The 21273-nt window shown below is 58.7% G+C and overlaps 1 protein-coding gene across 2 annotated transcripts; it reads left to right on the top strand.

Moving 5' to 3' along the window:
• The first annotated feature begins 561 nt into the window (after positions 1-561).
• Positions 562-19642, top strand: LOC112852058 (uncharacterized). 2 transcript variants are annotated; one of them, XM_086676605.1, is made up of 12 exons: positions 562-689; positions 3066-3380; positions 6391-6478; positions 7716-7844; positions 9889-10006; positions 11214-11293; positions 13390-13515; positions 14116-14157; positions 14261-14286; positions 15756-16049; positions 17656-17698; positions 18808-19642. In XM_086676605.1, exons 2-12 carry the CDS (start codon positions 3126-3128, stop codon positions 19110-19112), a joined length of 1506 nt encoding a protein of 501 aa, XP_086532731.1. In that variant the 5' UTR covers positions 562-689; positions 3066-3125; the 3' UTR covers positions 19113-19642. The 2 variants fall into 2 exon arrangements, with proteins under 2 accessions (XP_086532731.1, XP_086532732.1); XM_086676606.1 differs by lacking the exon at positions 3066-3380 and having other exon boundaries at positions 567-689.
• Positions 19643-21273: the final 1631 nt, after the last annotated feature.

Here is a 21273-nt window from a genome sequence, read left to right as displayed (position 1 = left end):
GGCCAACCACTCTACCGAATATAATATAACCTGCAAGCTAATATAACCCTGCAAGTTAACTATACCAGAACGAAAACGTAATGAAACATAACACGTAAGAGGGAAACTTGGACACAGGCATGCACAGCGGGAGAACGACCAAGGCAGCCGGGGTGATGCCTCCAGAAGCCGAGGAACGCCCAGGTCTGCCGCACCCACTGGAGGCTGGGAGAGGGCCTGGAACAGGGCCTCCGCCACAGGCTCGGAGGGAAACCGCCCTGGGCGTCTTGATCTTGGACTCGGGCTTCCGGGATGGGAGAGAATGGATTTCCACCGTTTGAACCTGCCCGCGTGGGGCGGCCCCGCGAAGGCTGGCTGGGTCCCTCCCTGGGGCCCCCTGGTCACTCTCCGCGGTAGGGACGACTTCTTTATAAGGAAAAGGAATCCGAGGCACTGCCCACCTCGCCACCGGGCCGGGTAGTCCGGGCGCAGGGCCAGGCGGCCGAGCCTGCCCCCACCTTCGCCCCTGGGAAAGCGGCTACGTGACGCCAGCGGGCGGGGCGGGGCTTCCCGTCAGGTGACGTCCGCCTGCCTCTAGTCGGCTTCGGACCGCGGGGCTCCGTTCAGTTCCTGAGCGTGGAGCGGACGGGATGGCGGTGGGAGGGAGCGTCCCGTGGCTGTGCGCCCTCCTGCTGCTGCTCGCGGCCTGGGTGAGTAGGGCCCGGCGGCGGGGAGAAGCCGGGGGAGGCGTCGGGGAGCGGTTGACTTGCCCCCGGCGCGGAGAAAGGTCGGGAGGGGTCCGGAGGCGCGGGCGTGCCCCGGCGCGGATGGGGAGGCACGGGGAAGGGTCGGGGAAGAGTGCGGAGGCGCGGGCATGCCCGGGCATGGGCATCCTCGGGAGCGGACGCGGAGGCGAGCGCTCAGATGGAGGGGGGTGGGGGGGCAGGCGAGGAGTAGCGCGCAGGCCGGGGGGGTGGGGCGGGGGGAGGCGAGTGCAGGCCGGGGGGGGGGGGGGTGGGGCGGGGGGGGTGGGGGGAAGGCGCGCAGACCGGGGGGGGGGGGCTGGGGGGAGGTGCGCAGACCGGGGGGGCGGGGGGGGAGGCGAGTGCAGGCCGGGGGTGGGGGGGGGTGGGGGGGGGAAGGCGCGCAGACCGGGGGGGCGGGGGGGGAGGCGAGTGCAGGCCGGGGGGTGGGGGTGGGGTGGGGGGGAGGCGCGCAGACCGGGGGGGGGGGTGGGGGGGAGGCGCGGCGCGCGGAGAGGTGCGGGAAGACCGGTGTGTCTTCCTTCGGAAGGTGGCGGAATCCGGGAATTCCCGGCGGCTGGGTTCTGGTGCGGGCCGCGGCGGGCGTGCTTAGCTGTGTGGCGGAGCGTGCGCCCTGGCCCGCGGTGCCGCACCCCGGTGGCAGCCAGGCGTTGGAGAGGGACACTGCGAGTTTGGGGCCGCCGTCGGATGTGCCGGGCGATCGGCGAGCAGCTGGAGGAGCGCGCACGGATGTGGAAACGGCGGCGGGGGGCAAGGGGGGGGGGATTCTCGAATTTTCTTCAGTGATTCCGGCCTTTAATTCGGCGCATCGCCTTGGCCGTATTTTCTGCGGCCTAGCATTCGCACAGGAATGGTTTGGTGCACAGCCCGTTTCAAGAAACGGTTAGGTTTGCAAACCGCAGGCGGCAGAGACTCTGATTTTTCTGCCGAGGTTAGCGGCCCATCGGGGTGCGCAGTTCCGACGTGTGGCCGCTAGGGGTCGTCGCCCCCCCAGCGTTCTCAAAGTTTGGCGGCGGGGCTCCGCTCCCGTCGGGCTGTTCGGGACCCAGGGAGGCAGGCCTCAGGCTCTCCGCGCCTAGTGCCTTCTCTGAAGCCAGTTTGGCTACAGCGTCGCTGTGTTTCTGCCCCAGAAAGGATGGCTTTTCAGTACTCTTATTAAATAATGGCCACTGTGCCAGCTTGAGGCGTTGGTGAAATTCCCGAGGTCAGTCTGGTGTTTTCTGCCCTGTGGGCATTCATGCCTAAGACCTCTGAAGGCCCTCCGCCCTGGGGCAGCCTCTGCTTCTGCACTTGCCAGGTGTAGTAAGCAGTGCCCAGGCTTTGTTCGGAGCATTCAGAATGAGGACCGCGGGGGCCCACTGGCCTGCGTTGTCTCTCTGTCCTAGGCCCTGCCCGCTGGTTGCAGCAGCTTCTTCACTTGGGGCCGTTTGTGCCAGGAATAAAGTCTGTATGGCGATGCCTTCAGACCACGTTTAACGGCTGAAAAGCTTTATCCAGAGAGCCTTTTCTTTTTTTCTTTCTTTTTTTAATTGTGAATTTTTCTTTCCACAATAGTAGTTGAGCTACGGCATTATGTTAGTTTCAGGTGTAACGCAGCGGGTCAGCACTTAACGCATTTATACGTGTTGTGCGACGGTCATGACCGTGTCTGGTCCCCGTGCTGCACCTTCCGTCCTAGGCTGGGCTTTTCATCCCTGTGACTTACAACTGGACGTTTGTGTCTCCTGATTCCTTTCACCAATTTTGCCCATCCCCCTCCCCTCTGGCGGCCACCAGTTCCCTGTATGGATGAGTCTGTTTGCATGGCGTTCGTTTATTTCTTAGATTTCCACATCTGAGCGAAATCTGAAGGAATTTGTCTGACTTACTTCCCTTAGCATAATACACTCTGGGTCCATCCACGCTGTTGAAAGTGGCAGGATTTCCTTCCTTTTTCACGGATCAGTAATATTCCACTGTGTGTGTGTATGTGTGTGTGTGTGTGTGTGTGTGTGTCTGTCTGTCTGTCTGTCTCCCCACGTGTACACACCACATCTTCATCCACCTGTTGATGGACACTTAGTTGTTTCCACCTCTCGGCTGTTGTGAATCAGGCTTCGGTGAACGTGGGGGTGCCCGTGTCTTTCCGACATTCTGTTCAGGTGCATCCCCAAAAACGATCTCTGGATTGTATACGGTAGTTGTCCTTTTCGTTTTTGAGGACCCTCCGTACTGTTGTGCAGGGTAGCTGCCCTAATCTGCGTTCCCGCCAACAGCGCGCAAGGCCTCCCTTTTCTCCGCATCCTCACCGACATTTGTTACTTCTTGTCATTTTGATCTTAGCCATTCTGACGTGTGCCAGGATGTTTTTCCCGGACGAGGAGTGACGTTGAGCATCTTTTCATGCGCGTGCTGGCCCTCTGTGTGTGTCTCCGTTGGAGGAATGTCTACTCGAGTCTCCCCCCCATTTGCGTTTGTCTTTTTGTTACGGAGTTGTACCTGTTCTGTCTTTCGGATCACCCCCTTATCGGACGCATCGTGTGCAAGGATCTCCCCCGTTCAGTAGATTGCCGCTCATTTTGTCGATGGCTTCCTTCCCTGTGCAAAAGGAGAGGGCCTTTTATTCCAGTGAACTTGGCCTTGCATCACCACGCGTTGGTTAGTGTTTTCTCAGGGTACTTTCCTCCACCGCCTTCTTGTCCTGTACGCTATCCGCTTTTGCACATGCACCTTCTGGAATGAGCTCGCCAGCCTGCCGTCAGGGGTGCAGCGGAAAGGCCTTTCCTCCTCCACGTGGCTGCATCACAGCCACTGGACCCAGGGTCCCCAAGCCCCTTCCGGTGCCTTTTCACAGCAGGCCGCAGGCTGGGGCCGGGGTGGTCCCGGAGTCTTCCGCAGCCCCTCCCAGAACCTTCCATTCTGTGAGGCTGGGGTCCGAGGGAAGAAGACGCTCACGTCAGATGGGTGTTACGTTCTTGTTAACTTAAATCCTTAGCTGCCTGCGGGCTTTTCGGGGTTCGTCCACTCGGTGCCTTGGGGGTTCGCAAACGCTGGTCGGTCGTGGTTCCCACGTGGCTTTGCGTGACTAGCAGGAAATTCTTTAGGGATTTCCTGGCACAGAAGTGAAGGGGCCGGAGGGGACTTGGAGCCTGAGGGAGGGCAGAGAGGGAGGGCTGCTGGAGCCAGGAGGGGGACCCCTGGCTGGGGGGAGCGCCCTGGGGGTGTGGGCCATGGAGAGGGAGGATCAGGAACTGTCGTCATCTGCGAGGCAGGTGCCGGAGGAGTTGAGTCAGGCACTTGGGTCTGGTGTCCCAATTTATGAAGGCACCGACACACCTTAGGAAACGGGGTGAAGAATGTTTTGATGTGATTTTTTTTTGAAGAGTGAAAATCTATGCAAAAACATCCTGAGATGAAAACAAAGACTGGGACCCTGCACTTGGCCTGAGCCTGCCCACGTGCTTCACATCCTAGGGTTCCAACCCGGGTTCCAGTAAAAACTTGATTCACAAAAGCTGGCAAGCTCTTCGCTGATTTCATGTCTTAAAATATTGCATCACGCAGTGTTTACGTTGATGGCTGAATGGTGGGGGGGTGGGGTGGGGTGGGGAGAGGAAGCCTACATTCCCCCCTCCCCGCCGTGTCCCGGCCCCCGAGGTCATGGCATGTACCGGGGGCCCCCAGAGCGCCACCACCGGTCCAGCTGAAACCACCCCCTCTCCGTCCGGTATGCTCCGGGGCAGGGAGTTGGTGCTCTGGCATCCTGAGTGCCAGATGGTGGGCAGATGGCAGCGGAGGCAGGGGGCCTTGATGGGGGTGTGGTGGTGGGGGGGGGGGGGACACAACTTCCTTTAGTGTTGTTTGCCATGGGGAAGGGGAGGGACCCGGTGCCGGAAGTACTGGGAGCCCCAGCCAGAGAGGAAACAGCCTCCATTATGTTCGTGACCAGGGTGTCGCAGAAAGGAAAGCTGCTTTGCTCTTGTCGTGAGTTTTTTTTTTTCCTTTCTTTCTTTTTATTTATTTATTTATTTATTTTATTTTTTTTTTATTTTTTTAATTTTTTTTTTTTCAACGTTTTTTTATTTATTTTTGGGACAGAGAGAGACAGAGCATGAACGGGGGAGGGGCAGAGAGAGAGGGAGACACAGAATCGGAAACAGGCTCCAGGCTCCGAGCCATCAGCCCAGAGCCTGACGCGGGGCTCGAACTCACGGACCGCGAGATCGTGACCTGGCTGAAGTCGGACGCTCAACCGACTGCGCCACCCAGGCGCCCCTTTCCTTTCTTTTTAAAAAAGTTTTTAATTTTTCAGGTTTCCTTTTGAAATAACTTGGGACTTTTGGGGTTAGAAGAGTAGTCCGCATGGTTGTACAACAATGTGAACGGGCGTCCCGGACACTTAACAAACGGTCACTCTTAGGGGTGGTGCGTGTGTTAGCCCATTAAAAACAAAAACGAAAGGCTCAGAAAAGAACGGAAAGAAAATAAAATAGCACTGGCTTCTGCGCTTGCCGCCCAGGCCCGCCGGGGGGTGACGTGTGCGCCCCGATCACAGTGGTGGCGAGGGCCGAGGCAGTGCCCTTGCCTGTGTCTGCCGTCCCGCGGATGTCCCGGAGCAGACTCCTCCGTCCTTTGTGTCTTCTGTGACCTTAACGCCGCAGAGGAGCACTGACCCCTCGTCCCGCAGAACATTTCTCGGGTCGGGTTGGGTCAGTGTGGGCGGCTTGTCATGAACGGATTCCAGTTTGGCATTTTGGGCAGAAACGGCACAGAAGTGACTGGGGTGTCTCTTCCAGTCGTGACATCAACGTGTCCCCTCACGGCGATGCTGACTTCGGTGACCGTGTGGGTCAAGTTAGCATTTTCTCTTCTGGAGCTGCGCAGCTGTGCAACTGTGTGGATACCGTGCTTTCCCACGCGCTTCTGTTCACGGTCGCAAGGCTGCCTTGACGGGCTGTTGGCTGAGATCGTGGGCACCATGGTGTGTACACGATGAGCTTTCTTCCTGACGCCTGGCTAAGTGGTGTTCTGTTACTCCTTGTAAATACAAGAAGTAGAATCTAATCAGTTTCCCAGCGCGGGGAAGGAAAGAAGGGATGTGGAGACGGGGAATCGGGGAAGCAAAAGCCGGAGAAGACAGGCGACGAAAAAATGGGCTCAAAGGTGGGCTCTTAAACACACGGCAGAGATGCAGAGAGCGAACGCGAATGCGGTGCTGGTCCGACACGTGCACACAGGCTAACGTCCTCTCCGAGTGATCGGGTTGGGTCAGAAGGGCAAAGCCTGGCGAGGTGGGGTTTTTAAGAGCTCTGCCTGTGGAAGGACGCAGCACAGCCGGTGGGACGCAGACGGGGAAGGGAGACGGCAGACTGACTCACCGAGGGACAGTGGGGTGACATCAGCACGGTCCGGCACGAGAGTCTGCGTGTCTGAGGACGTGCTGTGAGTGGCGGCTTGGGGGTTACGGGGAACGTCACCGAGAGGCAAGTGTGCAAATACAGAATTCACGGATCCGAGGGAAGGTCCCAGCTCGTGCGCCCCCAGCGAAGCCCACCCCCAGGAGGTGGCCGTGTGCTTCTCTGCACGCGTGTGTCTGGGCAGAGGATGCGTGGGCCCCATCTACAGATGGCCCCTCTTGATGACGCCTGTCTCCCCTTTCTGATTGAAGGTGGACGTGGCGCTCGGCGTGGCCCCGTGTGACGTGACCGAGTACCAGCCAGAGGACAGCAACCTCTGCTGCCGGCTCTGCCCCGCTGGTGAGTCCCAGAGAACCTTCCGGGGCCTTGTGGGGCTGCCCGGGGTGGGGGGATCCCCGCTGGCTGGTGTGGGCGGACCTCTCCTGGGCAGCCACCCGCCCGCCCCATCCACGCCCCGGGGACTCGTGAACTGGGTTGTGGGCTTGTTTTGGTCGGTGGGGCCGGGGCCGCTGGAGGCAGAGGTGGGGGTGTGTCCCCAGGCTGGACGCTCCTGTCGGGGTGACTGTGGACACCTGAGGAAGGGAAGTCCTAACAGGGCTGGGCCAGCACTGTCCTCACGCACGACACGTCCGTGGAGCCTTAGTCACCCTCGTGAGGATGCTCTCAGTTAGCCCCATAAAGCAGACGGCAGGCCTCAGGCTCTGAGTGCCTGCTGTGTCCTCGCCCCGGCCCACCTCACCTCTTGCCCAGTCACCGCCACGGCAGCCAGGCCTCCTTTGTGGGGAACCCTGTCAGCCCGCTGCCCCCATCCGCGCCTGCGCCCCGCCCACACAGACAGATGTTCACGCATTGTCGTTCACGGTGTCTTTGCGGGGGCCTCCACACGCGTCCACCGTCTCCATCTGTAACCCCCCCCCCCCCACTTGTGCCTCCTTTGCTCTGGGACCCTCGGCCGTTGCAGGGCTCCTGTTTCAGGGACCAAACATCCACACCTGGGCCGTTCACACCTGTACACCCCACACACACCTGTGCGTCCACAGCTGCGTGCACATGTCCCCACACACGCACGCGGCTCATCTGGGAACAGGTGGGACACGGCTGGCCCAGCTGGAAACCTGGGGAACTCAGCCTGGTGGCACAGTGAGGGCTGAGGCCCCCTCCTCCCAGGGAGGTGTGATTTGCCTCCACTATGGCCTTTGCACGAGGCAAGTGCTAGACCAGGGGGGCTCCTCCGGGACTGGTCAGAGCCCTCGGTCTCTAGACCGCCAGTGCTCCCTGTAAATCAGCCCGGGGTCCCCGGGGCGCTAGGGGCAGGCACACGGGCGTTGTCAGGCTCTCGGGCCACCTCCAGTGTGTGTGGTCGAAGCCCTCCGCTCACGTGGGCCGGGAGTCGCCAGCGAAAGCCGAGGGGCGCCAGGTCCCCGGCTTCTCGGACGCAGGTGGCCAAGTGTCCATTCAGAACACTCCGAGGAGGTGTGGTTGGTGAGGGCTGGTCCTCCTCGAGGGGAGGCGTCGGGGGCTGGGTTGGGTCTACTGCGAACCCCCTCCTCACCTCCACGACCTCCCTTTCACACAGGCCAGTACGTCTTCAAGCCGTGCAGGGTGAACCATACCTTTGGCGAGTGCCGCGTCTGTGAATCGGGCACCTTCCTCGCCTTCCCTAATGGCGAGCCTACTTGCCAGAGGTGCATCCAGTGCCGGAAGGGTAAGTGGGCACGGTGGGGTCTTGGCCTTTCAACTCGGCCCGTGGGCCTCGCCCCGAGGGAGTTACTACAGGTGAACACGTATTTTTATCAGGACGGTGTGTGTGTGTGTGTGTGTGTGTGTGTGTGTGTGTGTGTGTGTGTGTGTGGTTAAGGAATCTCCATCCACAGGGCAGCAGGATTTTAGAGGTGCTGTATACGAGAACAATCTACAAAACTTTGTCTGAATTTCAACATATCAGCAGCGGATTATTTTAAAAGATGTAATTTTTTTTAAAAGATAACCATTTGCATCAGCAAAGACAAAGAAAATAAGATCCTTTGAGATAAATCTAGCAAAGGACGTATAAAACGTTGACATGAACAAACAACAGTTTGGAAAACCTAAAAATACAAGACTATGGGAGGACTCCACGTTTTAAAGACACGTCGGTTCTCTGTGAAACGGTTCTCAGATTTGGTGTGTTCGCAGTGAAACTCCCAACAGCACGTAGCAACTCCTCACGCGTGCTGTATGTTTTAAATATATGGTTTTTATTTAAAAAAAACAAAACAAAACCCTCACAAGGGTTTTCATGGAACTCGATGAGCGGACAATCGCCGAAACCCTCCGGAAGAGGGCAGAGCGCAGCGGGCTCTCCCGCGTGGTCATATTTCAAGGCGACGGAGACAGCGTGATTTGCACAAAGGGGAAGACGGCCCCACGGATGTGGAAAGTGGCCTGTGGCACCGCGACCGACCCGTCCACGGGAGGAAGGGCGGAATCGCAAACGACGCTGGCCTGGACCGCGTGCTGTCCTTTGGTGCAGGACGGGAAGCTTCCACTGCCCCCAGGAGTGGTTCCTTCCGCGTCACAGTCCACAGGTGAAAGTACTCGTTTGACAGGAAGACATGACGAGTGTTTAGGACTTCCAGGCAGCGACAGAACATTTTACGGGATTTCTGAAAACCCTACACCATAACGTCGAGGTGGGTACGTGTGGCGGCAGTCGAGCGACCCAGCTCCCGTTCTGTCGCGAGGCACGAAAGTTAAGCCGCGAAGGGGCAGAACCTGTTCGTGACACAGCCCACGCGTAATTCACACCTGGAGCACATCAGTCGTACGGTTTGGAAAAACGCTTCAAGTGGAGACAGACAGACAGACAGACGTGGTGAAGGAGATGGGCACGGAGCGCCGGTAACCGTGGTGAGGAGCGCCGGCGTGGAGGGACGGACGGACGGACGTGCTGTCTGGCAGCCGGACGGAGCGTCGCTGTGGATGCCCGGCATTCGCGGGGACCGAGAAGAGCGAGCGCTCCGTCCCCATGGGAGAAGCAGGGTCCGCACACAGTTGGGGCTGCCCACCCGCCCCGTGTCCCGATCCAGACCTGGACGGGCTCTTGCCCGTGTGTGCTGGGACGTGGGGACGGGTTCGCAGTCGTGTAAAGCCAGAAGCAACCCGAGCGTCCGCTGACCGAGAAGCGGGTGCGCGTGGGAGGAAGCCGCGGAAGCCGGCCCGGCCCGTGCGCGGCGGGATCCCGCCTGCGTCGCGTCTTGCCAAACCCGTCTGGGTTTTGGAAGCGTGAGAGCGGAGTGATGCCGTGGAGGGACCGGACCCGGGTGTGGGTCTGGACGTGGCATCGAGCTGCGAGTGTGGTCGTGTTTTATCTTCATCTGTATCTCGAGTACGGTTCTTTGACATCCAGCGCGGCGGAAGGCTCTGGAAGGGTGGTCGTCAGCGTGGCCGCTGCGGTTCTCGCTGGCCGGCGGAGGCGGCCCTCTGTCTATGCCGTTCTCTCCCCGAGGTTTTGCTCGTGTGGGACACGTGGTGGCGGTGTGCTTTTGTGGGGTGGACGAGGTGAAGGGCTCTACGGGCTCTCTGAGGAGCTGGCCCCGGCCCCTCGGCCCAGGCTGCAGGGGTGAGGGCCGGCTGTTAGCTCCTCTCTGCCCCTGCGTAGACGGGAGGGTGAGGACGGTTCGGGTCCTTGATCAAGGTTCTGGGCGTGGCCCGGTGTGGGCAGGGACTTTCCCGTCCGCCCCTGCTGACCTGCGACCCTCTCCCACCAGGAGATCAGGAGGTGGTGGCCAAGTGCTCCCCCACCAGCGACCGGCAGTGTCAGTGCAAAAAGGGGAGCTTCTACTGCAACTCTGTGGACTGCGTGGAAAACTGCCTGCGGTGTAAAAGGTCCTGGGGGCACAGGCGTGGGCCCCTTCTGTCCTCCCAGTAGTACAGACCCCAGGCTCCCAGTGGTGGTGGAGACAGTCCAAACACACAGGCAGTGAGGACTCCGTGAGGGGTCGGGGGGGGGGGGGGAGGGTAGAGGGCGTGGGAGGGGACCAGGCTCTCAAGCAGAGGCCCGGCGAGGAGGGTAGGGAGCCATAGAGGGTTCTGGGGGAAGAGCAGTCCAGGCAGAACGGTAGGACCGCGCCCTGCGGCAGTGCGGGACGGCCGCTGTCCCCGTGGGGGTCCTGTGGCTGCGGTAACAAAGCGCCACAGCTGGGCAGCTTCGAGAAAACCAACAGAAGTGTGTTCTCTCCCAGCTCTGGACACCAGGCGCCTGAAATCCAGGTGTGAGCAGGGCCGTGCTCCCTCCGCAGGCTCTAGGGGAGGACCGTGCCTCGCCTCTTCCAGCCTCTGACGCTGTGGGCGCCCCGAGATGCTCCTTCGCTTACCTTCCGTCTGCTTCTGTCTCTGCGAGGTCACCTCTTGCGTGTGTGTCTCGATGTCTGCACACGGCCTCTCTCTGTCCCGTCCGAGTTCCCTCCTCCAAGGACACCGGTCCTTGATTTAGGCCCACCGTAGTCTGGCACGGCCTCACCGTGAGGTGCTTCTGTCTGCACAGACCCTGTGGTCCAAATAAGGTCAACTCCTGGGGTTCTGGGTGGGCGCAGGTTTGGGGAGGGCCTTGTGGGGAGACCTGTACGGTGGCAAAGCCACTTAAAACCGCTCCGGTTTCGGGGGCGCGTTGTGAACTGGTACGACTCAGGTTCCTGCGCCTGGCGAGTCCAAAGTAAGGACTGCTTTCAGGTCTGGTGTGATCTAGGCTCTGGCTTCTCTGGGCTTGCTTGCTTGTCCCCTTCTCCACGTGCTTCCTCTTTGGCCTAACTTCTCTCTCGATGGGCACGGGGCTCCAGCTGCAGTAGGGCCGGACCTCCTAGCCACACACAGCTCTGTCCAGGAACAGAGAGGGAGGCTCTTCCCCGGTGTGGCACAGAGCATAGGACGCTTTTATTCTCCATGAGCCAGTTTGGGCCAGAGAGCCCGGGAGATGCCAGGCAGTGTTTGCCTGAAGGCTGGCGGGCCGTCCTGGGAGCTGTGGGGTGGTGGGAAGGACGTTGCGTGCCGCGCCCAGGCAGGGAGAAGTAACGCTCCGGGTGTCTTCACCCTTCAGGTGTCCTGGCTTTGTCCTGTCCCCTTGCAATGCTACCAGCAACACGGTTTGTGCCACAGAAACCGATCGAGGGCGTCCAGGTAAGGGACTGAGCTCATCTCTCTCTTTTTTTTAATGTTTAATATTTGAGATAGAGACACAGAGCGTGAGCGGGAGAGGGTCAGAGAGAGAGAGGGAGACACAGAACGCAAAGCAGGGTCCAGGCTCCGAGCTGTCAGCACAGAACCCGACGTGGGGCTCGAACCCACGAACCGTGAGATCATGACCCGAGCCGAAGTCGGCCGCTTAATCGACTGAGACCCCCAGGTGCCCCCTGAGGTCATCTCTTGAATCCAGGTCAGCAGACCTTTCCCATAAAGGTAAAAAGCATAGGTTTTGCAGGCCCTGCGGTCTCTCTTGTCACTCCTCAACCCTCCCTGCCCCTGAAGCAAAAGCCAGAGACGGTAAGGAAACAGGTGGGCCCGGCTGGGTGCCATTAAAAGCGTACTTGTCGTGGGCTGGGTTCCCGCGGGCCACCGTTCATAGACCTCCGTCTTGAGGAAACAGCATCCTTGGCGACAAGCTGTGCCTTCCCCCCGCCTTGCGCTCTCTTGTGTTACGGGCCTGTGCGAGACATGCCTGCTTCATACTGAGTCGCAGGCAGGTTTGTTTCTTACTTTTGATAATCGTAGCTGACCCCCGAACAGCATGGGGTGAGGGGCGCCGCTGCCCCACGCAGTCAGGTCCGCATAGAACTTTTGATCCCCCCCAACAGCCTGACTACGAATAGTGTACTGTTGACCGGGAGCCTTAGCAGTGATGTGAAGGGTCGATTGACCCCTGTTTTGTGTGTTTTGTCTATACCGTGTGCTGTGTTTTTAATAAAGTAAACCGGAGGGGAGAAGAGGGCGTTAAGTAAATGAAGGGAAAATACGTTTACGGCGCCCTACTGTTTATAGAAACGATCCACACGTAAGCAGACCCTCGCGGTTGAAACCCATGTTCAAGGCTCAACTGTGTTTATAAATGTTGGTAATTACAAAGTTAGGGTAGGATTCCTTTTTATTCATGCTGAGGGGTCTCCCGAGGGACAGGCTCTTCGTTGAACAAGGTCCCTTTATTGTGCCCCGTGTGAGAGATCTCTGCTCACCTCGAGATCCTCATGGCACCCGCCAGAAGCCGTATGCTTTTCCTGTTCTGATTGTGTCCTGTGATGAGCCTGGGATCGGTGTTCCGCATGCTGTGGGGTAAGGGGGTCAGGCTTCGATGTGTTTTCCCACACGCACCCACGAATGACCCAGGACCGTGTTTGGAAAAGACAGTCCCTCCCACCTGCCCTCGGGGTCCCTGGGTGGTGAAGGCAGTTGCTCCTGTTCGGTTTGGGGCCACACCCACCTGCAGGCCTTGCCGGCAGAGGCCCAGGGCCCCCAGTCCTTCCTCCACACGGTCTTTGGTGTGTCAGTTCACACTGCGGAATCAGCTTGTTGATTTCCACAGAAAATTTTGATTTACATAACGTGCACTTTGAAAGGATATTTTAACACTGGGAAAAATTGGGAAGGGCCTCATCTGAGAATAAGGAACATCTCGGAGTCAAACGGCAGCACCATGCGGAAGTTGTGCCCCATTGTCTATCCTTCCCAGCACCGGCTGCTGACGCCAATGACGTCCGGGTGGCTGAGGGTCCAGGGCTCAGATGGGTGTGCCCTGCCCCCCCCCCCCCCCCGCCCCCCGCCGTGTCTTTGTGTCCACGAGTGCTGTCGGTGCTGTGATCTCACCAGGGTGACACCGGGACACCCAAGTGGTCATACCAGATGTCTCTCCAGGGTGGACCTGCCCTGTCCCTCCGGCCACCATGGGTGGGCCTTGCTCCAGTCAGGACTGGCCGTCCCCTGCCTCCTGCTGCCGGCTGTGACCGCTCACACCGGAGCCCCGGCCTGGGTACCAGAACCCCTAGCCGCTCTCCTGGCCCTGTACGCCTCCTGCTGCTTCCAGCCCCCTGCGTGGGGCCCCACGTCCCCTGAGCCTGGGGTCCTCGTCCGTGACACAGGAAGCGCGAGCCTCTCCTGTCTCCCACTGGGGACGTTTGAGATGGTGATCCGTGGGAGAGGGCTCGGGGACTTTCTGTAGCACGTGACTTGAATGAGGAGGGTGGGCCTGACCCTCCTACACCACCCTCTGTTTTGTCTCCTTCCAGAAAACAAACGTGGGTCTGAGTTCCTCGCGCCGTGGGTGACCGTTAGCGTCATTCTTGCCGTCATTGCCGTCATCGTCGTCATCGTCGTCATCGTCATTGTCTGTATTTGTTGGTATAAAAAGAAAGGTAGGTTAGTGTCAGTCAGTCCTGGAGAAGCCAGCTCAGCAGGAGCTCAGAAGCGGACACTTGGGGTTAAGAGGTCCCTGACGGGGACTTTTTCACTTATTTAAAAAAACATTTTTTTGTTATTAGTGTTTGTTTTTGCAAGAGACACAGCATGAGTGGGGGAGGGGCAGAGAGAGAGGGAGACACAGAATCCGAAGCGGGCTCCAGGCTCCCAGCTGTCCGCACGGAGCCCGATGCGGGGCTCGAACTCCTGAACTGGGAGACCATGACCTGAGCCCAAGTCGGACGCTTCACGGACGGAGCCCCCCAGGCGCCCCGGGGACTTGTCCATTGGAAGCACGGCTGTGCTCATCTTCTCACTTGCGCTCCTGAGCTCCAGGCTGTGGCACAGGGCCCCTGCCGCCTGCTCCCTGGCACACGGGTCTTAAGGCCAGGGTCTCAGGTCCACCGGCTGGGGATGCCGTGTCTGGGGTGCTGTCGGCCAAGAAGCAGGGCGAGGCGGGTGCTGTGTCAGCAGGGGGCTCCTGGGGTGGGTGGGCGGGGGCTCCCGGGTGCTGGCAAAGCCCCCCAGGTGGCGCTCACCTCCTGTGTCCTTCCCAGGTGTGCAGGTCTGCTACCAGCTGATCGTCAGATTGTTGAAGGGTAAGTGTGCTTTCTTGCCAGTTCAAGGCACTTCCTTTCCTCACGGAAGTCATTGTCCCCGCTGATACCAACCGTGGTCATTTCTCTCCTTTTTGGTCTTCAGGAAGGTCGGATGGCCCAGGCGGCTTTGTGAGTACTGCCCTGGGGTTTGCCTGATGGTAGCTGCTGGCCTTGGTGGCCGCAGAGTCCCAGAAGATGCCCTGGGGCCGGGGAGGCGGGGTGGGGCGGGCAGGCGGCAGCCCCTTCCCCGGCTGCGTCTGCTGCACCTTGTGTGGGGGCGTCTGCATGCGCCTGAGCGGACAGAGCCCCGGAATGTGCTGGTCGGGACCAGAGTGGAAAACGAGGCACGGAGGGGCAGAGGGGTTCTGCGTGTGGGTCCTGGGGCTGCCGAAGCAGGTCACGACGCATCACGGAGCTCGTTGCTTTCCAACGCCCTCGGGGGGTGGGGGGGCCCCTCCCTGCATCTTTGGGGGGAGGGCGGCGGCCGGGAACCCTGGTTGCTGGGCGCTTAGAGGCATCCGTCTTTCTCTGCTTGCTCCCCACCCGTCTGTGCATCTCAGAGCTGGTCTCCTCTTGGGGACACTCCGCCCCGGGTTACGGCTCACACTAATCCAGTGTCTGCCCCCCCTGCAGTCAGGTCCCATTCGAGGGCACCAGGGGTTAGAGCGTAGGCACACAGGTGCATCTCGGAGACGCTGCGGGTTCGGTTCCAGACCGCTGCCGTGTAGCAAGTGGCACGGGAAAGCCAGGCTTCAGCACGTAGGAAAGTTCTGCCTGTCCCATACTGCAGTCTCTTCAGTGCGTGATGGCCTCATCTACGCAAACCGTGCACACCTCACTTAAACATTTTATCGTGAGTGCCAACCACCCTCTGAGCTCCGGGTGAGCTGTCCTCACGGATCGCAGGTCACCAGATACAGTAATGACGACACAGGTTGAAATACGGCGAGAATTACCAGAATGTGGCACAGAGACACGAAGTCAGCCAACGGGGTCGGGAAAATGGCGCCCACAGATGTGCCCAAGGCAGGGTCGCCACGAACCTTCATCTGTAGAGAATCGTACTTGGCAGGGAGCCTGGGGGGCCCAGTCAGTTAAGCATCCCACTCTGGAATTCGGCTCAGGTCACGATCTCACGGTTCATGAGATGGAGCCCCACATCGGCTCTGTGCTGACAGCGTGGAGCCTGCCTGAGATTCATTCATTCGTTCTCTCTCTCTCCCCCTCTCCCCGTCTCCCCCTCTCTCCCTCCCTCCCTCTCCCTCCCTCTCCCTCCCTCCCTCCTCCACCTACCTACACACGCTCTCTCAAAAAAAAAAATCGTACCTGCAAAGTGCAATAAAATGACATACGCCTATATTTTGGGGCGGGGGCCGCTTTCCACCCACCACAGGCTTGGGCTGGGGGTCTCGGGACCCCCCTCCCAAGCAGCTGGTGGCCGAACAGGGAGCTCACCCCATGTGGTGTTTTCTAAAACTGCACATTTCCCGCATAACCGTCAGGCAGTTGACATCCCCCCACCCCCGCCCCGGGTAGTGGCTTGGGAAGCACCTGTGCAGCAGGCTCCTGTGACCAAGAGAAACGACTTTGTCCTTCAGCCACTGAGAAGCAATTCGCAGCTTGAGACGGTGCGACCCGAGGCACCTGAGCGGGACAGGCCGGCCCCCGGCACAGAAACCCAGCCTGCGGAGGAGGAGAGCCTGGCCTTGATGCCCAAGGCCAGGCCCCACCTGGGGCCCTCAGGGGAGCCCGAGGAAAGCCCTGAGCTGCAGGCCTTGGTGGTCGGAGGAAGCCCGGTGGTCCAGGAGCAGACGTTAGAAGCCTCTGCTCCTGCCGCTCCGGAGCCCCAGGACGGGATCCAGGCGTCCCCTTCGCTCAAGAGTCTAGAGGAGGTGAGTGAAGTGTTTGCGTGGGTCCCGATGATGACGCAGCCCGTGCGTAGCGGGCATTCGTGTGCGCGGAGCTCCGCGTTAAGTGCTAACGTGCGAGCTTTCGTAGCCGTCTTGTAGGAGTGCCCTGGGGCTGCTTAAACAGCACATCCTGCCGTCTCAGTCCAAGAACAGGCCGTCGCGGGGCTGCTTCCTGCTGAGGCTGCGAGGGATGGTCTGGTCCAGGCCTCCCCCCAGCTGCCGCTGGTGTCTGGCCGCCTTCGGGGCTCCTTGGCTTGTACTGGCATCGCCCCGACCTCCGCCTGCACTCTCAGGGCCGCGTCTCCCTGTGTACGAGTCCGCGTCCAACTTGCCCCTTTTCCTGAGGATAGGGGGCGCCTTGGAATAGGGCCCATCCCAATAACCCTGTTGTAAGCTTACTGCAAGCAACGATCCTGGTCCCAAACACAGTGTTTACGGGTTTGGGCCTCAGTGTTTTCGGGGGGGCAGGGGGGGCACAGGTCAGCCCCTAACAATCCCCAACCCCACCTGCTGTCCGAAGGGACTGTGACACGGAGCTGGGTGCCAAGGCTCCGAGAGTGTGCTTGTCCGGGTACCGTGCTTGGGGTGTGGCAGGAAGGAGGAGGCCCGGCCCGTTGGTGTCGCACACCAGGGCCTCCCGAGCGTGTGCGTGTCTCGTTCCGCGCACTGGACCTCGGCCGAGCACCGCCCGTGTGCCAGCCGTGCCGTCCGGGTCGCGGGACCATGGGAGACAGGGGCGGGCCTCGTCCGGGTGTGCTCCCCCTCGGAGGACAGCAGCAGCCCCCATCCTCTGTTGCGGGGATGTGGGGGCCCGTGTGGAGTTGGTGACACCCGAATAGGGTTTGACAAGCTAGGCAGATTCCTGCTGAGTGGCACTAGTGGAGGGGGACTGTTCAGGAAGAGGGGGGGCCAGAGCCAGCACTTGGGGCCTGACCAGGGTCTGTTTCTGAATCCTCAAGGAGCTGCGGGACAAGGTCCCAGGGAGGAGATCACAGGACCCTGGGTGGCTGTGGTGGGGGTGCAGGGAGGTCAGGAACTTTGCTTTGGAGCCTGGGTTCCTGGGTCGAGTGCCATTAGGCGTCATTTCAGGGACACGGTCTATGACTCCAGATTCTCCAAGAGTTCCGAGGGGAGTCAGGTACAGAAGTTAGGACCCTCATCCGTCTCGGCGGGAGGCCCGGGGGGTCCCTCTCGGGCGGACACCTGTGCGGTGCTCGCACACACTGGCATCGTCCGCGACTAGGAAACTGCATTTACGAGTGTCCTCCCTGTTAGTATTATCTGGGTCGGGACAGGTCCTCCCCCCCCCCCCCCGGTGACATAGTTCAGCTGTCACCTGCCCGCCCGAGCAGGGGTCTCCGTGCCACGGCGGCAACACTGTGCTGTCCCTCGGCCCGGGGCATGGCATGGGCCGGGAGACACGAGTGGTCTGTGAGCTCTCTGCCCCCGTCGGGAGCTCCCTCAAGGCCACCTCACGTTCACAGAGCCACACCTGCCTCCACCCTGCTGCTCCCTCCCACCACATCGTGCTTCCGTTTCAGACATGGGTTTCTTGCCCTGGGTCAATTTTATTTCTTTCTCTTCGCAGCGATACAAAAAGGAATATTTTGTCAAGGATAACTCCAAAGAAGGTACGTAATCTGAATTGCTCACTTACGGTGAGTGACCGGGCTTCGCCTTGTTTCCGGGAACCCCTGCCTGCATGAAGCTGTGGGACCTTCTGTCAGCTCGACCCGTGCTTTTTCACAGCCACTAATGGCATTAGGGGAAACAGCATTTGCCAAACATGAGTTTTGCGAGGTTCATCATGCTTTGATCTTATGACCCATTCGTGTGTTTAAGAAACACGAACGGGGGGCGCCTGGGTGGCGCAGTCGGTTGAGCGTCCGACTTCAGCCAGGTCATGATCTCGCGGTCCGTGGGTTTGAGCCCCGCGTCGGGCTCTGGGCTGATGGCTCGGAGCCTGGAGCCTGCTTCCGATTCTGTGTCTCCCTCTCTCTCTCTCTGCCCCTCCCCCGTTCATGCTCTGTCTCTCTCTGTCCCAAAAATAAAAATAAAAAACGTTGAAAAAAAAAAAGAAACACGAACGGGCAGCAGGAATGCTTTCTACGCTCCTAGATGGGTAGCGCCCCCCCCCCCCCCCCCCCCCCGTTTAGGAGACATGCTGCACGTCAGGTGCTTTTGTATCCCCTCCACTAACAGTTCTGCAAGATCGCCCCATCACATGGGTTTAAAAACATGACAGTCTGAAACTCGGGCTACAGAAGTCGCCCCAGGCCTCAGATCCTAACCATGGTCCCCAGCTGACACCAGAAGGCCTTCCTGTCCCGACCGTCTTATAGCCTTTCTCTGGGGGTCAAGGGAGAGAAGGCAGGTGAACTACAGCAGACTGCGTTCTCCGACAGCTTCCTGCTTGCCCCTACCCTCGGCTCCTCCCGGGCTCGGGCTCAAGGGCTCCAGGAACGAGCTGCAGGCAGGGCGCCTGTGGGGCAAGAGCTGTGGCAGAGGTGGCCCAGCCTCCGTCTCCCAGCCCCTGGGCCTGATCACTTCCGGGAGACCCCTGAGGTCGTACAAGACCTCCCATGTCCTAGGTGTGGTGTGCTGGCCAGGGGGCCCGGTCCTGGGGCAATGGGACGGTGGGGCCACCCGTGACCTTACTCCTGGGGCCCAGCGACAGCAGGTGCCACGTGGTCATCCCAGAAATGTAACCCCGTCTTCTTTTTGGTTTTGTTTCTTGCAGCTACCACTAGCATCCATTATGAGTTTGTGAAGAGCAGCACAGGAAACGACTGGAAGATGTTCATGAGGTTAATTGGTCTGGATGAGATGGACATTGACTCTTGCGAATGCGAGAATCCAGGCAATTTGATGGAACAGCGTCATAAGATGCTCTTTACGTGGCGAAAGAAGCTGGGAAAGGAAGCTTCTGTTTTTAAACTCCTGGCTGCCCTCCATAAACTGGGGCTTAAAATGTATTTGCAAAACATTATAAACAACTTAGTTGCCGAAGGTATTTTAGGTAGGCATGTAGGGACCTCCGACTAAAGTGAAGTTTTGGCATTGGATTATGCCTTCAAGCAGGACTTCAAATGGACTGGATGTGATCTTCTTGCCCAGGTCTATCCTATTAGGAATTGTTTGAGTCCCAGGTGAAGTTGTGTGCGTTCTCTGAATTGATTTCTACAGAACATTTCCATCAGGGAGGTCAGTTTTACGTGCCAGTCGAGAGTGTTTCCCTGCAAGGGACCGGGAGCTTCAGAGACTGCCGGTGGGGACGTCCTGCGGGGACTGGGGATTCCAGCAAGTTGTGGACTCTTGGCAGAAGGATCCACTTACTGTGTCGGGTTGATTCACATTCCTCAGCCCTCTTCTGGGTGCTGAAGCCAGGAGGGTTTGACTGTTTTTCTGCCATGGCCTGCACCGGGTCCAAGTCACTGCGATGTCCCCAGGACCTAGAACGGGGTGCCATTGTGACTGAGTGCTCTGTGAGTGTGAACAGCTCAGTGACCAGGAACCTGTACCCGGCAGCTGCATGAGACCATCTCAGGGCTTCAGCTGGAGGCCTAGACCCCGGCCTGCTTTTTTTTTTTTTTTTTTTTTAAATTTTTTTTTTTTTTTTCAACGTTTATTTATTTCTGGGACAGAGAGAGACAGAGCATGAACGGGGGAGGGGCAGAGAGAGAGGGAGACACAGAATCGGAAACAGGCTCCAGGCTCCGAACCATCAGCCCAGAGCCTGACGCGGGGCTCGAACTCACGGACCGCGAGATCGTGACCTGGCTGAAGTCGGACGCTTAACCGACTGCGCCACCCAGGCGCCCCCCGGCCTGCTTTTTAAAAAAATTTTTAAGGGGTGCCTGGGCGGCTCAGTTGGTTGAGCATCCAACTTCAGCCGGCTCAGGTCACAATCTCGCGGTTCATGGGTTCGACCCCCACATCGGGCTCTGTGCTGACAGCTCGGAGCCTGGAGCCCGCTTTTGATTTCTGTCACTCCCCCTCTCTCTGCCCCTCCCCTGCTCACGCTGTGTCTCTCAAAATAAATGTTAAAGAATTTTTTTTTTTAACGTTTGTTTATTTTCAGAGAGAGCGAATGACTCCATGTTTCTAAGCTAATCCGTGCTTAGATTGGGCAGGTTGAAAGGAGGTTACGTATTTTTTTTAACTCTATTTCGTAAAAAAACTTTTTAATTCTAGTTCATAAAAAACTTTCGTAAAAAAAAAAAAAAAAAAGACCACTCAGAGTCTGAATTCTGCTTCAGATTCTGTCTCCCTCTTTCTCTGCCCCTCACCCATTCATGCTCTCTCTCTCTCTCTCTCTCTCTCTCTCTCTCTCAAAAATAAACCTGAAAAAAAAATTTTTGTGAAGGTACTGATATCAAGATTTTGTTCTTTATTTTTACCTAATAAAATTTCTGTCTTAAGTAGCATTTCCTTTTATTTCTGGTGGGTACACAATCTTGGGTGTGATATCTTTAGCAGGGGAAGGCATGCACAGGGGAAGGAACGGACCCCAAGGATGTGATTTGCCAGAGGGAGGGGCTCTGGGAATGTCAGTGCCCTCAGAATGGGATCTCCACCCTGCCCTCCTCACTCGCCCCAAACCTCGCCAGATTAGCCTACACACTTCCAGCACCAAGCCCTTCGACTTCCAGTTCCTCATTAAATGCTGCTATAGCCACCCAGTTCAGGAGCTGAGGTGTCCTCTCAGAGGTGGGATGCCACCAACTCTCTGGTTGACCCTCCCCGCCACACCCCAGTGTCTGCTGCTTCCTGTGGCTCTCCCAGGCTTGTCTACTCACCCTACCAATCCAGGCCACCATTCACTCTCCTACAGACTGTTGAAAGGTCTCGGGCGTTGCTTTCCTCTGGCTCTCCGGGGTTCATTCCACTAGCACCTGGCAATTGAATGACAGTCCTCAAGCACAAATACAGTCATGCCTTGTCCTGTCTAAACCCTTCAGGGGTCAGTGCCCTTCTTGACCTTGCTTACAAGATGCTTCAAAAAGGTCCAAGCTATGGCCTGTGCCTGGAGCCCCGCCTCTTGCCAGGGCTGCTCCAGCACCTTCTGTGCCAAGGCTCAAGTTATCAGGGGCTGTGCTTTCTGCTGGGTTCTTTTGCAGGACAGTACCCTCTACCTGGAAGGCACTTCCCACCCATCCGGAATCCCGTCTTCTAAGCTTCCTTCGAACTAGTCCTCCATCCAGGC

The sequence above is a fragment of the Puma concolor genome, chromosome D1 (assembly GCF_028749965.1).
Source record: "Puma concolor isolate L17-30 chromosome D1, mPumCon1.1.hap2, whole genome shotgun sequence".
In the NCBI taxonomy this organism is placed as follows: Eukaryota; Metazoa; Chordata; class Mammalia; order Carnivora; family Felidae; genus Puma; species Puma concolor.
Note: the sequence above shows the minus strand (reverse complement) of the source record. Positions and strands in the feature narration are given on the sequence as shown.